At 37.7% G+C, this 18,377-nt stretch overlaps 1 protein-coding gene across 1 annotated transcript in view; it reads right to left on the bottom strand.

Annotated features, from left to right (window-relative positions):
• The window catches only part of LOC126752930 (protein madd-4), a 121,150-nt gene that overhangs the window by 31,821 nt on the left and 70,952 nt on the right, over positions 1-18,377 (bottom strand). Inside the window, 5 exon segments of the mRNA XM_050463975.1 lie at positions 3,003-3,137; positions 4,294-4,396; positions 8,893-8,936; positions 8,938-8,972; positions 9,104-10,272. Of these exon segments, the coding sequence (XP_050319932.1) occupies positions 3,003-3,137; positions 4,294-4,396; positions 8,893-8,936; positions 8,938-8,972; positions 9,104-10,272 (1,486 nt within the window).

Genomic DNA, 18,377 nt, shown 5'->3' with positions numbered 1-18,377 from the left:
AGCAGTGCTCAAGCTATGCTGAAGATTATGCCTAATAATTTAACTAATAAATAATCAGAGATTTGACAAGTTTGGTGGAAGTAGATGCTGATCCAGTTTTTGAGGATACAATCTGAGCTAGAAAACGTATTGATTTACCATGAATGTTCCGATGACCGATAATAAATATATTTCATACAGAAATATATAACGTCATCATATCATTTTTGTATATTCGGGATTATATATGGAAACTCAGAGGAAATAAAAATTGTATAACTCTACTAGCTTTTCCAATAGAGATGATATGATTTCTAATTGACGTTTCGTTCATTTTTAATATGACATGATCTGTAATTTTTTTTCTTTGTATTCAGTAATGTTTTAACAACAATGTAACAATTTGTCATGGAAAGATCTACGCATGGTCAGCGTTTACATATTATTAAATTTTATTATCAGAATAATCATTCTCCAATTGCAACTTTTGCCATTTAATGGTCATAATACTCGCTATCCTTCGAATTGTTGAACATTAACATTTCGAGCATACGTTTTCTGTGTATAATGATTAAGTGCCAATAAGGCGCAGAACTGCTCGAAGTAATAAAAATATTGTTGCCATTTAGGAAAGTGTTGCTGAAACCGTACTTTGTCGATTTCAAGACGTTCTCAAGTATTGGGACTGACCTCAAACCACAACCCGCGGATTGTGAGAAATAAAAATTTTTTGGGATTGCCATGTGGAGTTGTTCTCACATAAGATCTGAAGCCATTGTATCACCGTAAACGCCGTGAACTTGCTGATTTAGCTTGGAACAACTTGAACACGATAGCGATCTTTTTTAAGAAAATCATCTTCTCTGATGAGTCGTACTTTCAACTGAGTGGTGCTGTAAATAAACAAAACAATCTTTCCAGTGCGAAGAAAATTCAGAAATTATTCATGAACAACCATTACATTCACCTAAATTGATAGTTTGGTGTAGTTTTCGGTATGGCGGGATCATCGGTTAGTATTTCTTTCAAAATGAAGCTGGTGACAGTGAGCAGTATAGATCGATGATAACCAACTTTTATGGCTGCAATTGCAAGAAGTTGATCTTGACAACATCTGGTTCTAACAAGACGGATCTACGTGCCACACAGCATGTGCAAAAACCGAATTATTCGCGAAAAGCTTGGAGATTCGCTCATTTAAAAAAATTGTGATATTGAATGGCCTCCAAGAAGGTGAGATTTAACACCATTAGACTACTTCTTGTGGAGTTATTTGAAGTCATTGGTCTTTAGCAATTAATCAGACTCTCTTCAAGCTTTAGAAGTCAATACTGAAAGTGCTATTCATGACATACGACTTGGTTTAGTGCAAAAAGTATTATGAAATTCGGTTCATCGATTTTGATCGTGCAAAAGAAGGCTTGGAGGCCATTTGAATGATGTTATTTTCAGAAATCAATTTCATCGATACTTCGATTCGAGTACTTCACATTAAATAAAAATCATTCGAAGACCTTAACAATTATTGTGTGTTTTTTTTAACTTATTGAAAACTCTATATAAGAATGCCTCTGGTTACTACTCCGAACTATATAATGTTATATTATAATATATTTATAATTTTTGGAACAGAACAGCACCACAACTAGTTGACCGATCCTCTCAAGTTATTCTATGTAGATATAAACCTTTATACACATATATGGTTTTAGTATGAATATATTTAACAATGAAATCTTGAAAAATTTTCTATGAAAGTTGAAAACAAATGAGTCCGAAAATTTTACAATTCTGAACCAATAAAATATTTTTCAAAACTCAACAAAAATATTTTGGAAGTAATGAATAAGTAATGGTAGAATGAACCAATGGAGAAATGAACAATATGTACAGAAATTGGATGTGAAGATGAAGACTCACACAATACAAGTTGTTATTTCATGCTTAAACGTAATTGAAGAACTACGTGTCAATACAAAAGTAAAAAAAATTTCATGAAACTAAATTGAAACTGAAAGAAAGCAAACACTTGATGAAAGAAACTGTGCGAACAACAGTAAGAGTAACAGTAACAACAACAACAACGATGTATGACACAATGATGACGCTATCTGTGCAAAATGCAATGCAGTGATGTACAAAACAACAATAACAACAAACGAATGAGCGAGTATATTTGATATTAAGTGAAGGAAATAAAACAAACGAACGAAGGAACGAATGAACCAACCAACAAACATAACAACAACAATTAAATGAACAACAAGGTAAATTTACGAGAAGTAGTTATGAGAAAACAGGGACCTGAAGAATTAGGTAAACAGCAATGAAAAATATTAAATGTCGCTGAAATTCGGTTTGTGCCGTGTTTACCCTTTTCTTCTCAATTTGGCGGTTAAACTGTCAGGCAGGAACAAAAAAGTATGTGACATGGGTTAACGAGTTTCAAAAATCAAATTTTGTCTTTTATTTAAAGTTCTAAGTTAAGGTTTTAACTAAAACATATATTTTCACTTTAGATGATCTTGTAAGGATTTATTCTGCCAACGCCGGTGCATCTTTTTTCAGAGGCGTGACCGGAAATGGCGTCGTAAAGGCCGAGTTTTAAATATTTTTTTTTCCAAAAATTTCAGAATTTCTTTCTTAATATGGTAAGTTTGTAATAATAAAAAATGGTAATAAAATATTCAATTTTTTACATGAGAAAAAAATTGTTAAAAAAGGCTATTTTTACTCGAGGAAACCCATGTAACCCCTTAAGAGAGAGAGAGGGATTGGGAGAAAACGGCCAGACAACTGATGGTCAGCCAATTGGTTAAACAAAAATAAAAGCACATCTCAAACCAACTGAAAGTCCATCAACTGATTGCATCTCTCCTTTGCTAAGATGAATGAGCATATCACTGACAACTCGCACGACAGCTTGCCTGACAGTTTGACCGACAATTGGTGCTGTTTTTTTTCATTGTTTACTACTTTCATATTTTCCATTACTACGACCTTTTCACGTTGGATCAGCTCACCTGCAAATTGCTGAGTAGTGCCTGAAAGTATGGCATCGTCAGTAGAACGTTGGCACGACTACCGCCATTAGAGGCGCTGGTGGATTTTGGCGCGCCACCGCCATCCTCGCCGACCTGTTGTACTAATTGCGACTGCTAAGCGATGATACGGAGTTCAAAGGTATACGTCAAAGGTGATGAGCGCAGAAGAAGAGCGGGATAGATAGGAAAAAGAACAATGTATGTATTTTGTGTGAGTGAAAATTTATGAAAAACACATTTGGTTGAATTTTTTGGACTTTTAAACAATTCAAGATGAAACGAAGATTCTAATTATTTAAGTTGCAAATAAGAACTAGTTTCATTGTTAATGTAATAATTGCCTTGAAAATACCAAACATTCAAGATAAGATAAGATAAGATTAAAAAGCCATATAGTTCAACGAAACAACAACGAGAAAGTCACAAAAGAGAAATCAGAAACAAAATCGAATGGAACAAACAAATTGTGTTTGGTGACAACCAAAATGACGATAAAAATAATGCAAACCAAAATAGACTAATATTTACAATTTCATATTTGAACGCTGCCAACATTAAATACATATACGTGTAATGCTTGTTGTCATTGCAATCAGGATTGCACGAGACCTCGCTTGCGCTCGTCGTTCATATGAAAAGAATGCGCGCTTCATGCTGGCATGCTGCGCTTACAAGTGGATTGACAAAATCTGATTACAAAAGCAATTCAGCAATACAGCAGTCCAGCATTCAGCCATGTGAGCACTTCAGCTGAAAAAAACAAAGCAACGGTTTTCTATTCAGTTTCGCAGCTTCGGAGCAAGGATTCTTCGTAACGAAGGAAACCGTGACGCAGAATGTAGCAAACGAAGAGGAAAACTAACAAATTACGTAAAGTTGATAAACATTGTTGTCCATAATAGCAATCCGTAAATCCAATATACTCTAACAAGCAACTGCCAGGCGAGTGCGTCATCAAACGGTTAGATATCTGTATTTTGTTAAACAAATCTCAATGTAGAGGACCCAGCACATAAAACCAGCGACTCTTGAAGAACGCCACACAAGTGCACCTCAGAAGTTTTGCTGTATTGCTACAACACTCCCACTACATTAAATCTGCACTGCAGAGTTGCTTGTTCAGCTCGGTAAGACTTGTATACGTTAGTTTTTTAGTGCTAAACTGAAGTTATTTGCTCTTGCGCTTCCAATTTTGGCATGTCCACACTTATATTGTATATTTAGTATGTGTAAATATGTAAGAAATACTCAGTAATGTGTGGTGACTCACCTCATTCTCCATGATGTTGCCGTCCACATTTTGTGACTGATCATTTTTGGCACGTCGATCGCTTTCTCGTGCTCCTTGCTGCTTACGACGCGTGTTTTGGGAGCTGAAAGCAGATAAGATATAAAAATACGATTATACAAGCCGAAAGCTAATGGAGATATTTCTAGTTTAGATAAAGTTCTAGAGAATAATATGGTATGAGAAAGCTCTCGATTCAAAATAGCACCTGAGATTTAGCTCTATAAACCGTTAAACCGTAATTTGATGGGTCTTTAATGACTTTATTAATTCGGTATATAAAGTATTTTGCTAGAAGAAGTTATTTACTTTAATTTATTTACTAAAAATATGGTTTTCAACTGGTTTACAAAAATCTCCACTCTTGAGCTTGTCTTGTCTTGTAACTTGTCAGCATGACTTATAAGATAAGATAAATACTTAGATAGATAGAGGATTACACCGCGATCTTAGGTCTATTTTGCCCTCTCCTAAGTCACAATGACCCACTTAGCCTGAGGATATTGATAAATTCCATAATACTGCAAGGTGCAAGTGAGGCGGTGTGATACCTTTTTGGAAACCTGAATCAAAGAGGCTTTATCTTGCGTCTGCAGAGTGCTATGCAGTCAATTAGCAGTTGTTCTGGAGTTTCAGGCTCCCTGTCGCAGAACCGGGAATTCGCTCAAGAAGCTAGGCCCATGTTAGATAAGTTCTTCTTTAGCTTACAGTGGCCAGTGTAGAATGCGAAAAGTAGCCTGAGTACGTTGCTAGGGAGGTTGATTGCATATTTAAACCTGCTGAGGTTATAACCCACCATTAGCAACATGCCATGGCACATGCTACTCCTTTTTTCTTGCAGTGCAGCTCCTTTATATTATGAGCACCCATCGCGATGAATGGTTCAGGCCCTAACATGTTAGTGGATGCTGCGAGCGGGCAAGCTCATTTGTCAGTTGACTTCCAGCTATACCTTTGTGACCGATTACCTAAATAAAGTGTACTTGGTTACGTTCCGCTTGACTATTTAGCAGTTATCTACATTCCTGAAGGATTAGCGATTTGATCTCATCGAGAGATATTGCTTTAAGCGCCGTTTGACTGTAGCTAAGTGTGGTGATAGTTGCGTTGGGTTTAATCTCTACGCACCGACTTTTGGCAAAGACTTCTGCTCGAAAAATGCTCGGAAAACTACCCATAGGTATGGAGAGTTTGGTGCGTGGTCCTGAGACTTTTGCACCAATTGCCTCTGACGTTTTCGAGCAATATTTCGAGACTGGTGTCATTCCATTCAGCCTTACTGTTAAGGGTAACCTTGAACTTCTTCTTGTGAAGTCTATCCTTTTGGTAATGCTGTTCCTTGGGAGAAGAGCCAACCACTTAATTTCTTCATCCGCTGGGATGATATTTCCATACCTCTGACACATCATTCTGCTGTTATTTGGAGCAGTGACCGACTATTAGGTGAAGTGGTGAGAGCTCAAGCATGACTTCAAATGCTGCCTTCGGCCATGTGCGCATGGCACCCGTCATGTAGAAGCATGCAAGCCGTTGCAGCTTCGACAGTTGGAGCCCTACCGAAGTCTACTATGCTTTTGAGGCCCAAGCCATCTGACAATCCTTGGCATGCATCCCCAGGGTTTACCAGCTAATCCATTGAACACTATTAGTGCCATGGTCAGGTCAACATTTCGCTTCCATCGTAGAATGGAATCCAGAGAGGGTCCTCGAATTTGCCTCTTGCTATAATAACAATGTCATCCGCATATCCTTGACAGTGCATCCCATTGTCAGTTAGCAATACTAGTAGGTCGTCCACGACAAGGCTCCATAACAGTTGGGTTAGACTCCACCCTGTGGGCAGCCTCATGTAGTGCTGAGATGAGTCCTAGTATCTCCAACCGTGGTTTCAGCTATTCCGGTGCGCAGTACTGCCTCTATTCATCTGCTAACCGGTGAAACCACATACCTTTTCTCCAGTACTCTGTCCCGACCTATATTTGAGTACGATTAAGTTTTTGTGATTTAGTTGAAATTGAATATTTTGCTAAATTTTTTAAGCGAGAAGCCACCGCATTCTTCTTCATTTATTTATTTTAAGTCCCAATTGTGCACACCAAATATACCCAACATGCAAGTATTCTACTTTACGACTCGTGCAGGTTTCTAAGTAAGGATAAATTGAAGGAAGCATCAGTGTTGATGGCTGAACAAGGCTCCAGTACAACAAAATGTAAGCAGGGGATTTGTAAATCTCGACTCTGGTATTAGAAATGGTTGGCATCGAATGATGCGAAGCGAGGCGAAGCCAAGCAAACTGAGGTGACTTTGTAAATGGCTGCAGGGAAAAAGGTGACAAAAAGTGACAAAGCGGATAAAAGTACTAGGGATATATCTGATTTGAAGTCGACGTCTTCAGTTCTTTGTATAGAGATTGAGAGCGAAAGTAATCATTTAAGACAGCAAAAGTGAAGCAAGAGGACAAGGCACATACTATAGCAAGTTGTATCTCTATATGTGCATTGTGACAAATACAAATGTAAAAGCACATGAAATCCTACAAGTGTACATTTATTGTGTTTTCTTGCAGCTGTCGGAAAGGTTTTGCCACATAAAGGATATGTGACGAGCGCACTTTTGTGCTTTGTTAAAAGCTTCGCACTCATACGATTGGATACAAAAGTACAGACTTCGTATGTACCTGAATGCCTGTATGCTTGTGTGTGTTTGATGTTTGCCATTTTAGAGGCCACAAAGCACAGCTGCTTCTTTTACCGACAAGAAGGAGCAAAGGTCAATTTCGTGTGAAGCATATGACCACCTATTAAATACATACGGGCTTGGTGCACAAAAATACATAGATATTTGTTAATATTTGCTTTCTGCTACCGTTTGAAAATACCTGCATGTGTATGTGTGTGCTGTAGCGTTTGTGAGTTTTGTGTTTTGAGTAAATGTGAATTTGTAAAAAGGATTTGGTTGACACAGATGTGTACAACTCGTTCAACCGAACAAGAAGGTATTAACTTTCGGTCATCAGCAACAAGTATTTGCACTGCAGAACAGTTGCTGGTGGCTAACAAATATACTTGTATATGCTGCCTGAATATTGTTTAGGTTGTGTGACGCAGATGCTCAAGAATTCGTATATACAACTGCGTTCGAAATAATAGCAGTGGCTTGTGAAAATTAAACAAAAAAAATCAAATATAATAAAAAAAAGGTTTAAAAAAGCGTGATATATCCGGTTTACAGATTAACTGGTTTTTCTGACTACTTAGTAAGGCAATATTTGATAAATTTCGGCGATCTTTTATTCTTATAAAAGCCAATCTTACATAGTATATAAAAACGAGAGTTGAAATTATTGTGACAAAAATGTACTCGGAATTTGTAAATAAAACGCAAAAAAAACGATATTTGAAATCCTCAAAACACTTTTCATAAGCACTCTTTGTGATGGCCTTCAGCTCCTTCGACTGAAAACGGGTTGCATTCCGATGATTGTTGACTTTTTTGCATGCCACACTCATAAACGCATGCCTCATCGGCAGTTATAATGCTCCATGATTGTGGGATCGGAATACGCACGATCAAGCATGCCTAAAGAGAACTGTTTACGATAATCTTTTTGAATAAAATTCAGCTTTATCAGGACGGTTCTAGCAAGAACGCGTTTCATACTCAAAATATTCACCAACACCATTCGAACGGACTCGCGAGAAATGTCGAGCTCTTTTACCATCTCTCTAACACTTGACTGACAATTTTCAAGAACCATATCCTTCACTTTATGAATATTTTCATCAGTTTAAGAGGTCGAAGATCGTCCAGAAGGTGACATGTCTTTGATAAAACTGAATCACCGGAAGCCTTTTTCAACATTCGCAACGATTCTACACACGAAATTTGATTAGAAATCCAAATTTGAGACAAATTCTTTGTATGATATTTTTATCCTTTGTAAAAATCACAACACACTACTGAGGTGAACCGACTGAAGCAGCTGCTATAACCAAACTGGTTAACAGGCCGCGCTTATATTTGGCATAATACTTAAGGATAGTCCGACGAGCTAAGCAAAATATAGTCTTTTAAAATATCATTTAATTGTGGAGCAAAATGGGAAACCGCCAAATAACTATATTAAACAAGGAAACTGACCCGATATTTGTCTGAATTTCTTTACTTAACTGTCTAGTAATATTTAATTATGTACTTTTTTTAACGTATGTATGTTGGTGAAAATTAGAGTCGAAGCGAGTCTAGAGCAAAGCACTATTAGATTTCATAATCTTTTATAAAACTATTTCTGATGTAATTTTAGACCAGAAATCGCTAAACCATAGATACATTGACATAGAGTGATTAAGAACTACTAACGATCTTCTTGTTTTCAACTGAAGTTTTCGTTTAATTGCTAATATTGCCGAAACAAAAAGTTGCAAAACAACTGAAGTTGGTCTTATGCCTTATTTAATACAAATTTATATACTATCGATGTAAGGATGAATATTTTAATTTCAGTCTAAAAAAGGCCGGCGAATATTATTGGACAACTTATTGAACATTTGAATTAAAACTAAGCTAGATAGTTCTTACCTATTCGTATTTTCTCCAGCTGTGGTCATATCGGCAGAGGTTAAAAGCTTCCGTGCCTTCACGTTCATGAACAAGACGTTCTACCACAAAAAAAAAAAAAAAAAAAAAATGACAAGTAAATGTATAGTAATAATATTCAAATATTATATATATTTGCACTTCAACGCTAATTATAAATACAAATAAATTTTCCTGCAGACTTCACCCTCACCTGATTCCTGCAGTTTTAGCTCTTCAGGTTGTTGTCCGGGTTTCGCCTTCACATCAATAGTAATCTCAGCAGAGCTATGCCCCGCATGACAGGAATACACACCAGCATCACGGAACGTTATATCCAAAATGCGCAGCGCACCTTTCTTAGACACTTTGAACTTACGCGAACGTGCCAAGGGCTTGTGATCCTTACTCCACTTTATCTTAGTACGATTATAACGTTTCACAGGACATTTTATTTTCACTTGTGTGCCAAAGAATACCACACCGGCACCACCGACTTTCAATGTAATCTTCGACTTTTTAGGATCGTGTTGTATATGCGTTGTATTACTAACTTGTATGACGGGTTTGGGATCCTCCACAGGACAGGGTTTCACATTGCAAGGTTTTTTATCTGGCGGTTTGGCGCTCGGACACATCGATTCGGGGCGCTCAATTTTATGCTCCTGCGCCATAATCTGTTTACACTCTACTTTGCGCTCCTTGATGCCATAACCGCAAGTGTGTGAGCATTTCGACCATTCTCCTACCTCCCAACGTACCGGACAGTCGAGCACATTGCAATACTGGCGATCGGCTGGTGGCGGTTGTGGACACATGCTATTCGGCACAACCATGGTATTCTCGCCACCGCGCGTCACCTCGTGTATGCACTGCACTTCGCGTGTCTTTATGCCAATGCCGCATGATTTTGAGCAGGGCGTGTAGTCGGAGTAATTCCAGCGCGGTGGGCAAGGTCGATCGTTGCAAGTACGCACTCGTGCTTCAGGTTTCGTTTCAGGCGTACATAGGAATGGTGACACCACGCGTCCATTATCTTCGCGCACACAATTTATTATCAACTCTTCAACGCCACCCAAGCAGCTAGCACTGCACGAGGTGTAACCTTGCTCTCGCCATACATATGTTTTACCGGGTTCGGAGACGCCCACCTTAATGGAGTCGCGTAGATATTGATCATCGTAAGCATGTGAGGGCAGCATACACGGTTCCTGGACACAACGCTCTACTTCATCGTGTGGTTTGACGCCTTCGCATAGCGAATCGTTGACGGTCGCGATGGTGCGCGAGTATTCGAGAAAGATTTTGCAACGATAAACTCGTCGGCGTACGCCCTCACCACAGGTCACGCTGCACGCTGACCATTCGCTGTCTTTGACGAAGCTGAAATGAAAGTGAAAAGTAAATATTGTAGTTTAGTTCAATTTTAGAATCAAGACGATGTATTTGAAAATTTGTACATTTCTTCTAGTCTAAAGGATGGTAAGTGAATGAGCAATTGAAAGTGACTACGTTCAAAAAGAAAGATATACGATATTGAAGAGTCAACAAATATCCAAGATATATCGTGTAACGTAGGTTAGGCTAGCTTAGTGTGGTTTGCCAGTGTGCTACGCCTAGACCAGTTTCGGTCTTTTACAAAGCAGATGAAGTTCAGTTACTACGTCCATCGGGAATAGTTATCCTTTAGAATGCCTGCTAATTTGAATGAACTTTTTGGTTTCACAATCGATACCTCCTCCACTGTATCACACCGTGGGGGCCCCAGATGCTTACAGCGTTGTCTTGAAAATGCGGAACAAGTGCACAAGAGATGCTCCATTGTTTCCCTGCTGTCTTTTGCTTTACACATTTCCTGCAGTCTTCTCGATCTGTCAGCCTTACTCTGCGGACCTGTGTCGTCACCAGATAGTGATCAGTTTGTACATGACTTTTGTTGTTTTGCACCCAAGTAGCTCGTTCTATCCTCTCTTGACACGGGTAAGTTTGATGTCAACAACGGATGAGTCGACGTTGCGAGTTTTCGAGAGAAAAGTTCTGCGAAAGATTTATGGTCCTTTGCGCGTTAGCCACGGCGAATATCGCATTCGATGGAACGATGAGCTGTACCGGTAAAGACAATGCATGAGTTTCATAATTTTGATCACGTTTTCGGTTGTGAGCCCGCCGTACCTCCACTCCGTTGGAAGGACCAAGTGGAGAAGGACCTGGCTTCGCTTGGAATATCCAATTGGCGTCCACTATAGCGAGAAGAAGAAGCGACTGGCGCGCTGTTGTTAACTCGGCTATAATCGCTTTGTACGCTCGTTTCATCCAGTAGAAGTACTTCTGTCCAGGTAGTAGTAAAGACAATGCATTTGCCAATGTTGATCACGTTTCCGGTTTGGCAATCTCGTTCACTATTTCATTGCCTTCCAAGCCTTTGTAGCCTTTCATCCAGTAGAAGTGAAGTTGTTTGCTTCTGACAACACGTTCCACTGCTGCCCTGCTTCATCAGACACTTCTGGTTGATACGCGATACGAAGTTACTGCCTTGATTGCTGCTTGGTTGTCTACGTATATGTTTACTGTGGAATTACCTGCAGGTGCATTAGAGGCCAGCTCGTGTAATGTAAGTACATTTTTTCGGGAGTGAAAGTAATAGCTGACATCCGTTATGAAACAATAAGATGGCACCGGGTAAACAGAGGTTCAACACAGATTCAAACAAGGTGGAGATCTTCTCAGGTCGAAAAATAAGCTCAGTTCTTTTCAATCAGTTCAGGGAACAAAATCTACTCAAATTTTAAGAAATAGCGACTCAGAGTTTCAAAAAATTTAGGACAATTATGAAAAATAAGAAGAGTCCAAAATTAGTAATGAAAACATTAAGAAGAGCTTTCAAAGTCAGCTAAAGTATTATAGATGCGTGAACAATTCCACCTTTATTTATTGAAATCATCTTAAGCAGTGGAATTATAGATTTGCGGGTTCTGGTTAAAAGACCGTCAGCGAAGTATGGGGTAGGAAATTTAATCTTGAACTGAATTCGCGCGCTTTGCTCAACTTATGGTCAACATAACCTCTCTACTGTGCGTATTATTCGCAACACCATTTTGATACCTAGCATTCATTATTGGATAATATTCGACCGAATGGGTCACGTCCAGCACGCAGTGAAGAAAATATAGCAGCCGTAGCTGAGAGTATACACGAAGACCGTGGAGAGTTGATTCGGCGCCGTTTGCAGCAACTAGGCTGGACGTATGGAGCGCCTTGGCGCATTTTACGTCGAGATCTTAAATTGAACGTGTATAAAATACAACTGAAACAACAAATGAAAGAACTGAAGCCGCCCAAGCGACATCCCTTCGCCATATGAGCTACCGACGTTTCGGTACAATGGGTACGTAAAAAAGCAAAATTGTCGCATTTGGAATGAAGACCAATCTGAAGATATTCAAAATCTGCAATTTCATTCAGAAAAGAACAGCGGTTTGGTGTGATTATAGTGATATGTTAACAGACTATTTAGTGCCTCAAAATGAAGCTCGTGATCTAGGCGACACTTGGTTTCAACAAGATGGCGCCAATTCACACACATCTCATCAATAAACGGATTTATTGAGAGAACACTTCAGTAAGACGATAATTTCCAATTTCGGGCTGATCGATTGGCCACCAAGACTTTAGACTTTTTCGTGTGGGGTTATATAAAGTCTAAGGTCTGGGCGGACAATCCGGCTTTGTTCAGGCTTTGGAGCAAAACACCCACGATTTATTCGCTACTTAACAATCGAAATTCTTGAACGAGTTATCGGTAATTGGACTCACCGATGAACTATCTGAGACGTAGTCGGGGTCAACATTTGATAGAGATAATCTTAAAAAAATACATTCCAAAGAATGTTCTTTTGAATGATAATAAACAATTCCCATTAAATTTGAAGTTTCTTTTTTTCTTTAAAGAAGTAGAGAACCTCGAAATGAATCTCCTTTTATATTTAACTGCAATGTCTTTAAAAAATAATTGACACAAAACTCAATATCTGCCAACAAAATAAAAAAACACACATTCTAGTCCGTCATCCTTCGAAAATGTCGAGAAAACCCCCCTTTCGTGCAAAGCGTCAGTAAAGTTGAATGTAATTAATGCACTAAGTGAGTGCGTTATAGTATATTTGTAATAATCGGAATTACAATTAAAATATTTCGTTAGCCAAAAACTAACAACAAATTGGGCCAATAATTTATTTTCTTTGCCAAAAAATGCTATAAAGCAAAAATATTTATCATATAAAAGCAAAATGCTTCTAGTTGGTGGTTATATCATATGTATAAGTACATAGAAATAGTAACATTTTTGGTGGCGACACTGAGACGCGCCACAAAGTCTGTTTGCTGTCAGCAGCAAATAAACTGACAAATATCCTTGAAATAATAAAAATGCGAAACAATAACAACAACAGCAATAGTATAGCAGTTTATTATCGGGTTGAAATTGGCCTACTCCAACTGCCGCATATGCAAGATCTCAAGCAGTTAAGGCGACTGGCTGCTGATTGCAAAGCCGATTAAGCACAGTGATTAAGGATGAGTAGACCGACAGATAAACTTATTAAGCAGTAAAAATAAGCAGTAAAACGTCTTTCAATAGGAAAAAATATAATATAGTTTAAATAAAAATTGAAAATAAATGTGTAAGAAGTTTATAAAAAAAAGTTTAATTGACAGAAGTAAGCTAAAAGCAACTCTTCTTTCAGCGATTTAAAAAAAAAAATTGAGACAAAACTGTTTTTTATTAAATAAAAAATTGTAAATTAAGTCGTGGTAAGTTTATAAAGAATTGAATTAAAAAAACATTATTTGAAAAAAAAAATATTATATAACTTGATGTCGATTTGTTGGAGAAACACATTTAATTTAAGGGATCGTCTCAGTGTGACCTTCCGAAAAATCACTGATTTTCGTGATTTTTTTTAATGTTGGAATAAACTAATTAGCCCGATTTTTTATAAATATGTAAATACATTCATGGCGAATACAAAACTATTTTTTTTGTATTTATTTATTGGGTGTATAATAGTTAAATAAATTGTTGAAATGACACGTAAATAAAGGTCTTGTACGATGTCCCCGATTGCGGCCGTAATATTGGTCTAAAACAAAAATTTCAAAAAAATTATTAATCTGATCTATCACCATAACTTTTTCCATTTTTAGAAATTTGACAAAATAGCGGCGGTTTGAACAAAAATTGAACTAGATATCTTTAAAACTCTTCCTTTGAGAGTTTTGAAAAACATCATTCTGAGAAAAACGCGTTTAAAGATTGGAGTCGCTATGTTCCTCACTCTGTTTCCTTTCTACAAGAAACGCTGTACCGACCTTAATAATTTAAATTTCGGTTTTCAAAAACCTCTAAGGAGTTATCCTGTCAACGCGGGCGCATATTTTTTCCGAGGTGACCGGAAAAGCGACGCCATTAGTCCGAGTTTTAAATATTTTTTTCCAAAAATTTTAGAATTTCTTTGTTAATAGTGTATGTTTGTAACAATAAGAAGTTCAAATAAAATATTTAATTTTTTATATGAGAAAAAAAATTGTTAAGAAAAGGCTGTTTTTTATCCGAGGAAACCCATGTAACCCCTTAAAATATTTGATGAAATTTTGTACCATACTGATAAATTAGTCCCACAGTACAAAAGCGCTCTTCAACAAAAAGGCGACCTACTTTTTTGCTCTGCGCCCAAAGATATGCTTCGTTGGCGTAGGCTATGCGGATTGTGAGGCTGTACAGAAGGCAACCAAAAAGCGCACTGCAGTAGAAGAAAGTGCTACACAGACAGGAAGCCAAGTGGAACCAAACGAATAGGAAAAACAACAACAACAACAAGAAAAAGCGGTAAAGTATGGAATACAATTGCTAAAATATAGTAAAACCCAAGGAGTGTGAGGTTGGCACCAAGCCTTCGGCGACAAAGAGACCAGCCAGCCGCCAGCAAAAGGCCAAACAGCCTTCGAAATGGCCAATAAATACTTACAAATAAAAAATTGCTAGTTTTTGTCTACTAACAACAGCTGCATGGACTTGGTATTACAAATAAATGGAATCAATATTATTACAATTCAAAGTGTAAGTGGAAATTAGTGGTGCTTGTGCAGCCGTAACGGCAACGAAAGACCTTGCGGTTTGTTGGTTGGGTTTAGTTTGGTTTCGTGGCTTTCCTTTGGCGACAGCTGACAACAAATAATGAAATAATGAATTGGCTGTGGGTGACAAATTCCATTGCCCAAAGCATTATAAAAACAACAGCAACAAACAGTGTAATAAAATGTGTTACGGATATACGAGTGAGGCTTTTACAAAACTGTATTCTCAAGTTACAAAGAAAAAGACATTAGAGTTGCACAAGCGGTCAAGTTTACGGGCATTTGTGCCGTAAAACGCTTAAATACTTTCATTTCTCAATTAAGTCGATGGTTTCATTTCGTTCTGGTTTGGTCACTTTTTCCGGACCTGTCGTCGAAAATTGCGATAAAATTGCTGAATTGGTCAAAGAGGGCATAGAGCAGCGTAACATCGGTCAACATTTGTCATCAAAAATTCATTTCAATTTCAATAAAAAAAAAAAATTCAATCATACCGTGACAACCCATTAAAATGTCTTTAGTAAAATTTTGACTTTGTTTTGCTTTTTCTTTTTTGTGATGCTACTTGCCACTTCCCCCGGATATACGAGTGAGTCTTTTACAAAACTGTATTCTCAAGTTACAAAGAAGAAGACATTAGAGCACAAGCGGTCAAGTTGAGAAAATTTCAACAAAAATAAAACGTTTAATTGGTTTCATATGTCACTTTCATTTGTCAATTAAGTCGATTTGATTTGTTATTATTTTCACTTTTTTATTCCACACAATATAAACTAGGTCAAAATAGATTCGAACCACGCTGAACAGACGAAGAAAATATATAAAGATTTCTTGTTCCATCCCATTATTTTGTCCGATTGACCGCACCAAATGCCCCATTCGTTGTGGCATAATGACATTTATCGCCAGCACTTGATCTGATATGATAGAGTCTTAATGGGAATAGTGAGCACCAGTGCTTGGTAAATCATTGCAATAACAGCACAAACATTTTGTGCCTCATAAGCATACATACCTCTGCATCATTAAATAACTGTTTGGCATTGGGAATAAGCGCTTAAGATCATTAGTGGCGCCACATTTAATGTGCTCAGTCATTTCATTCGCTCGTTCGCTTGCTGACCCACTCACACTTCGGGGCCTTTGAGCAAATAAGCGGTCATTTAATGTTTACCACCGCAATTCACTAACCTGTTTACCACACTGTCATCAAGCAAATGCGATAACTCTCGCCGTCATCGACAAGCGTCACTCTTCTGCTCAATGTTTTCGCTAGAATTTATTGCTTTGCCTGTGGTGTTTGTGGTGTTGCACAAAACTACCTATAATTTCTGTGTTATTACTTCTCGAATTTCCGCTTATGCTAAAAGTGCAATGAAAATGTTTCATCGTTTGTTCAAAAAATTGAGTGTATTCTGAGTCGGTGGCACGAAATTCCCTAACAGTCGTAAAAACAAAGAGAAATAAAATTGTTGTGAAAATGAAAAGTGGACTAAGTGAAAAAACTCTTTAGTAGTTGAGAAACTCTTTGGTAGTTGAGAAATTCGAGTAGAGTTGAGTGCCGTAAAATAGTGATGTCAATCAGATATCACTTTGCATTCAGATGTTATCCCATACAAATCTTCACGATTTCCTTACATGCGAGCGGAAATTATTCTAGGTATGTTCCTGATTTAACTAATCCCCGTTCGAACTGTAACAGAAATAAAACATTTAATAGTCACCCAAATAGTGTACCTTTCAAAGCAGCATTGAAGGAAGTCCCTTTGAAGAACTTCAGGATATGATTTTCGAAGACGACAACAGTTTTACAATTAATATACAGGGTTTAATAGCTTTAGTCGATCATCTCGTATTAATTAAAACAATGTAAGGCTATTAGTTTGTATTTAACTTATTAGTGTGATAATGTTCGAGACTTCTATTGTAGTTATTGAGATAGCTACTTTATTTATATCATCCTGAATTGAGAGATTAGCTTCGTCTGTACGACTATTCTTTCGAAAAAGAGAGCGACGAGTTCTAAGGTACCTTTATGTTCATTGGAATAAAGTTTATCTTTAAAAGTTGTTAGAATTCGACTGACTTATAATCGAAATCTTTAGTTAACTATAGCTATAAGCACCTGAAATCCCCTAGGAAGAGGTACCGATAGTGAGGCCACAGAGTGTGTTGAAATTCTTGTCAAGCCCAGACATTCTAAAGGATGACTACTTCTTGGACTTAATTAGTGAACTCCACCTGGGATCACAAAGGACCAAAACTGGTATGCGTATTTTAATGGCCTACCAGACTAACCTAAGTTCTTATTAAATTTTGTATGAGGAATCGAATTTCTGGTGGCGAAACGTTAAAAATGGTCTTCAGTGATGATTGTTTGTCGCGAGCAAGTGTTTTTGATTGGTGGTCGAGAACTACGAACCACGTCTAAAATCACGTCCAGGACGGAAATCAACATCAACTAATGATCAACATGTCAACGTAGACTACTAAAGGCGAAAACCATTTTGAAAGATCATTTGCGTCCAAGAAAAGTCAAAGCATGATTGGTTACAAGTTCAGTTACAAGTCTGTGAAACAATGCATTCCGACTAACAGGATGTCATGAAACATATTATTACTGGCGATTAGTGTAGTACCTATGCTTACGACCCGAAAACAGATGATCAATCGGCCGAATATCGTAGCAACGGTGAGCCGAAGCCGAAAAAGCCATGTCAAAAAAAAGTCAAAAATCAAGGTTATGTTGACAGTTTTCTACGATCATCGAGGTGTGTTGCACTCCGCATTCCTTCCGACCAACCGAACTGTAAGCAAGAATACTATTTGAATATTATGCGTCGATTGCGCGAAGCTATTCGTAAAAAGACTCCGACAACTTGTGGTTTTTGCATCACATTGCAAAGTGCATTGATTCTTCGTGAGTTTTTCACCAAATTTTCAACCGATATCGTGCCGCAACCACCGTATTCGCCTTATTAACTCAGTTCTGGCAATTCAGTAAACGTAAAGCACGAATCCACTCGAGACCTATTCCAGACTAAAGCAAAACTCCGAACTACTACTCCGCAGCAAATATCAAACCTTTGAGGGAGTTGCTTATATAAAAATGAGACTGATATAAATCATTAAGGCGCTAGCAGACTTCTTAAAGCTTGCGGATGGCAAAAATACCTTCATTGCGATGAGGACCTCGGTTAGAAAAGCAATAAAAAGAAGCACAATAATATGGGTGATATATTGGCCTAAGATACGAGTATATACCAAAGAAATTATATATATGTATGTATACACATACAGGCATTACATACACCTACACATGGATCTAAATAAATATCCAAGTATACGGAAGAAAG

Source organism: Bactrocera neohumeralis, chromosome 3, assembly GCF_024586455.1.
Source record: "Bactrocera neohumeralis isolate Rockhampton chromosome 3, APGP_CSIRO_Bneo_wtdbg2-racon-allhic-juicebox.fasta_v2, whole genome shotgun sequence".
NCBI classification, from domain to species: Eukaryota; Metazoa; Arthropoda; class Insecta; order Diptera; family Tephritidae; genus Bactrocera; species Bactrocera neohumeralis.
The sequence above is the reverse complement of the archived record's forward strand: the minus strand, read 5'-3'. Positions and strand labels throughout refer to the sequence as shown.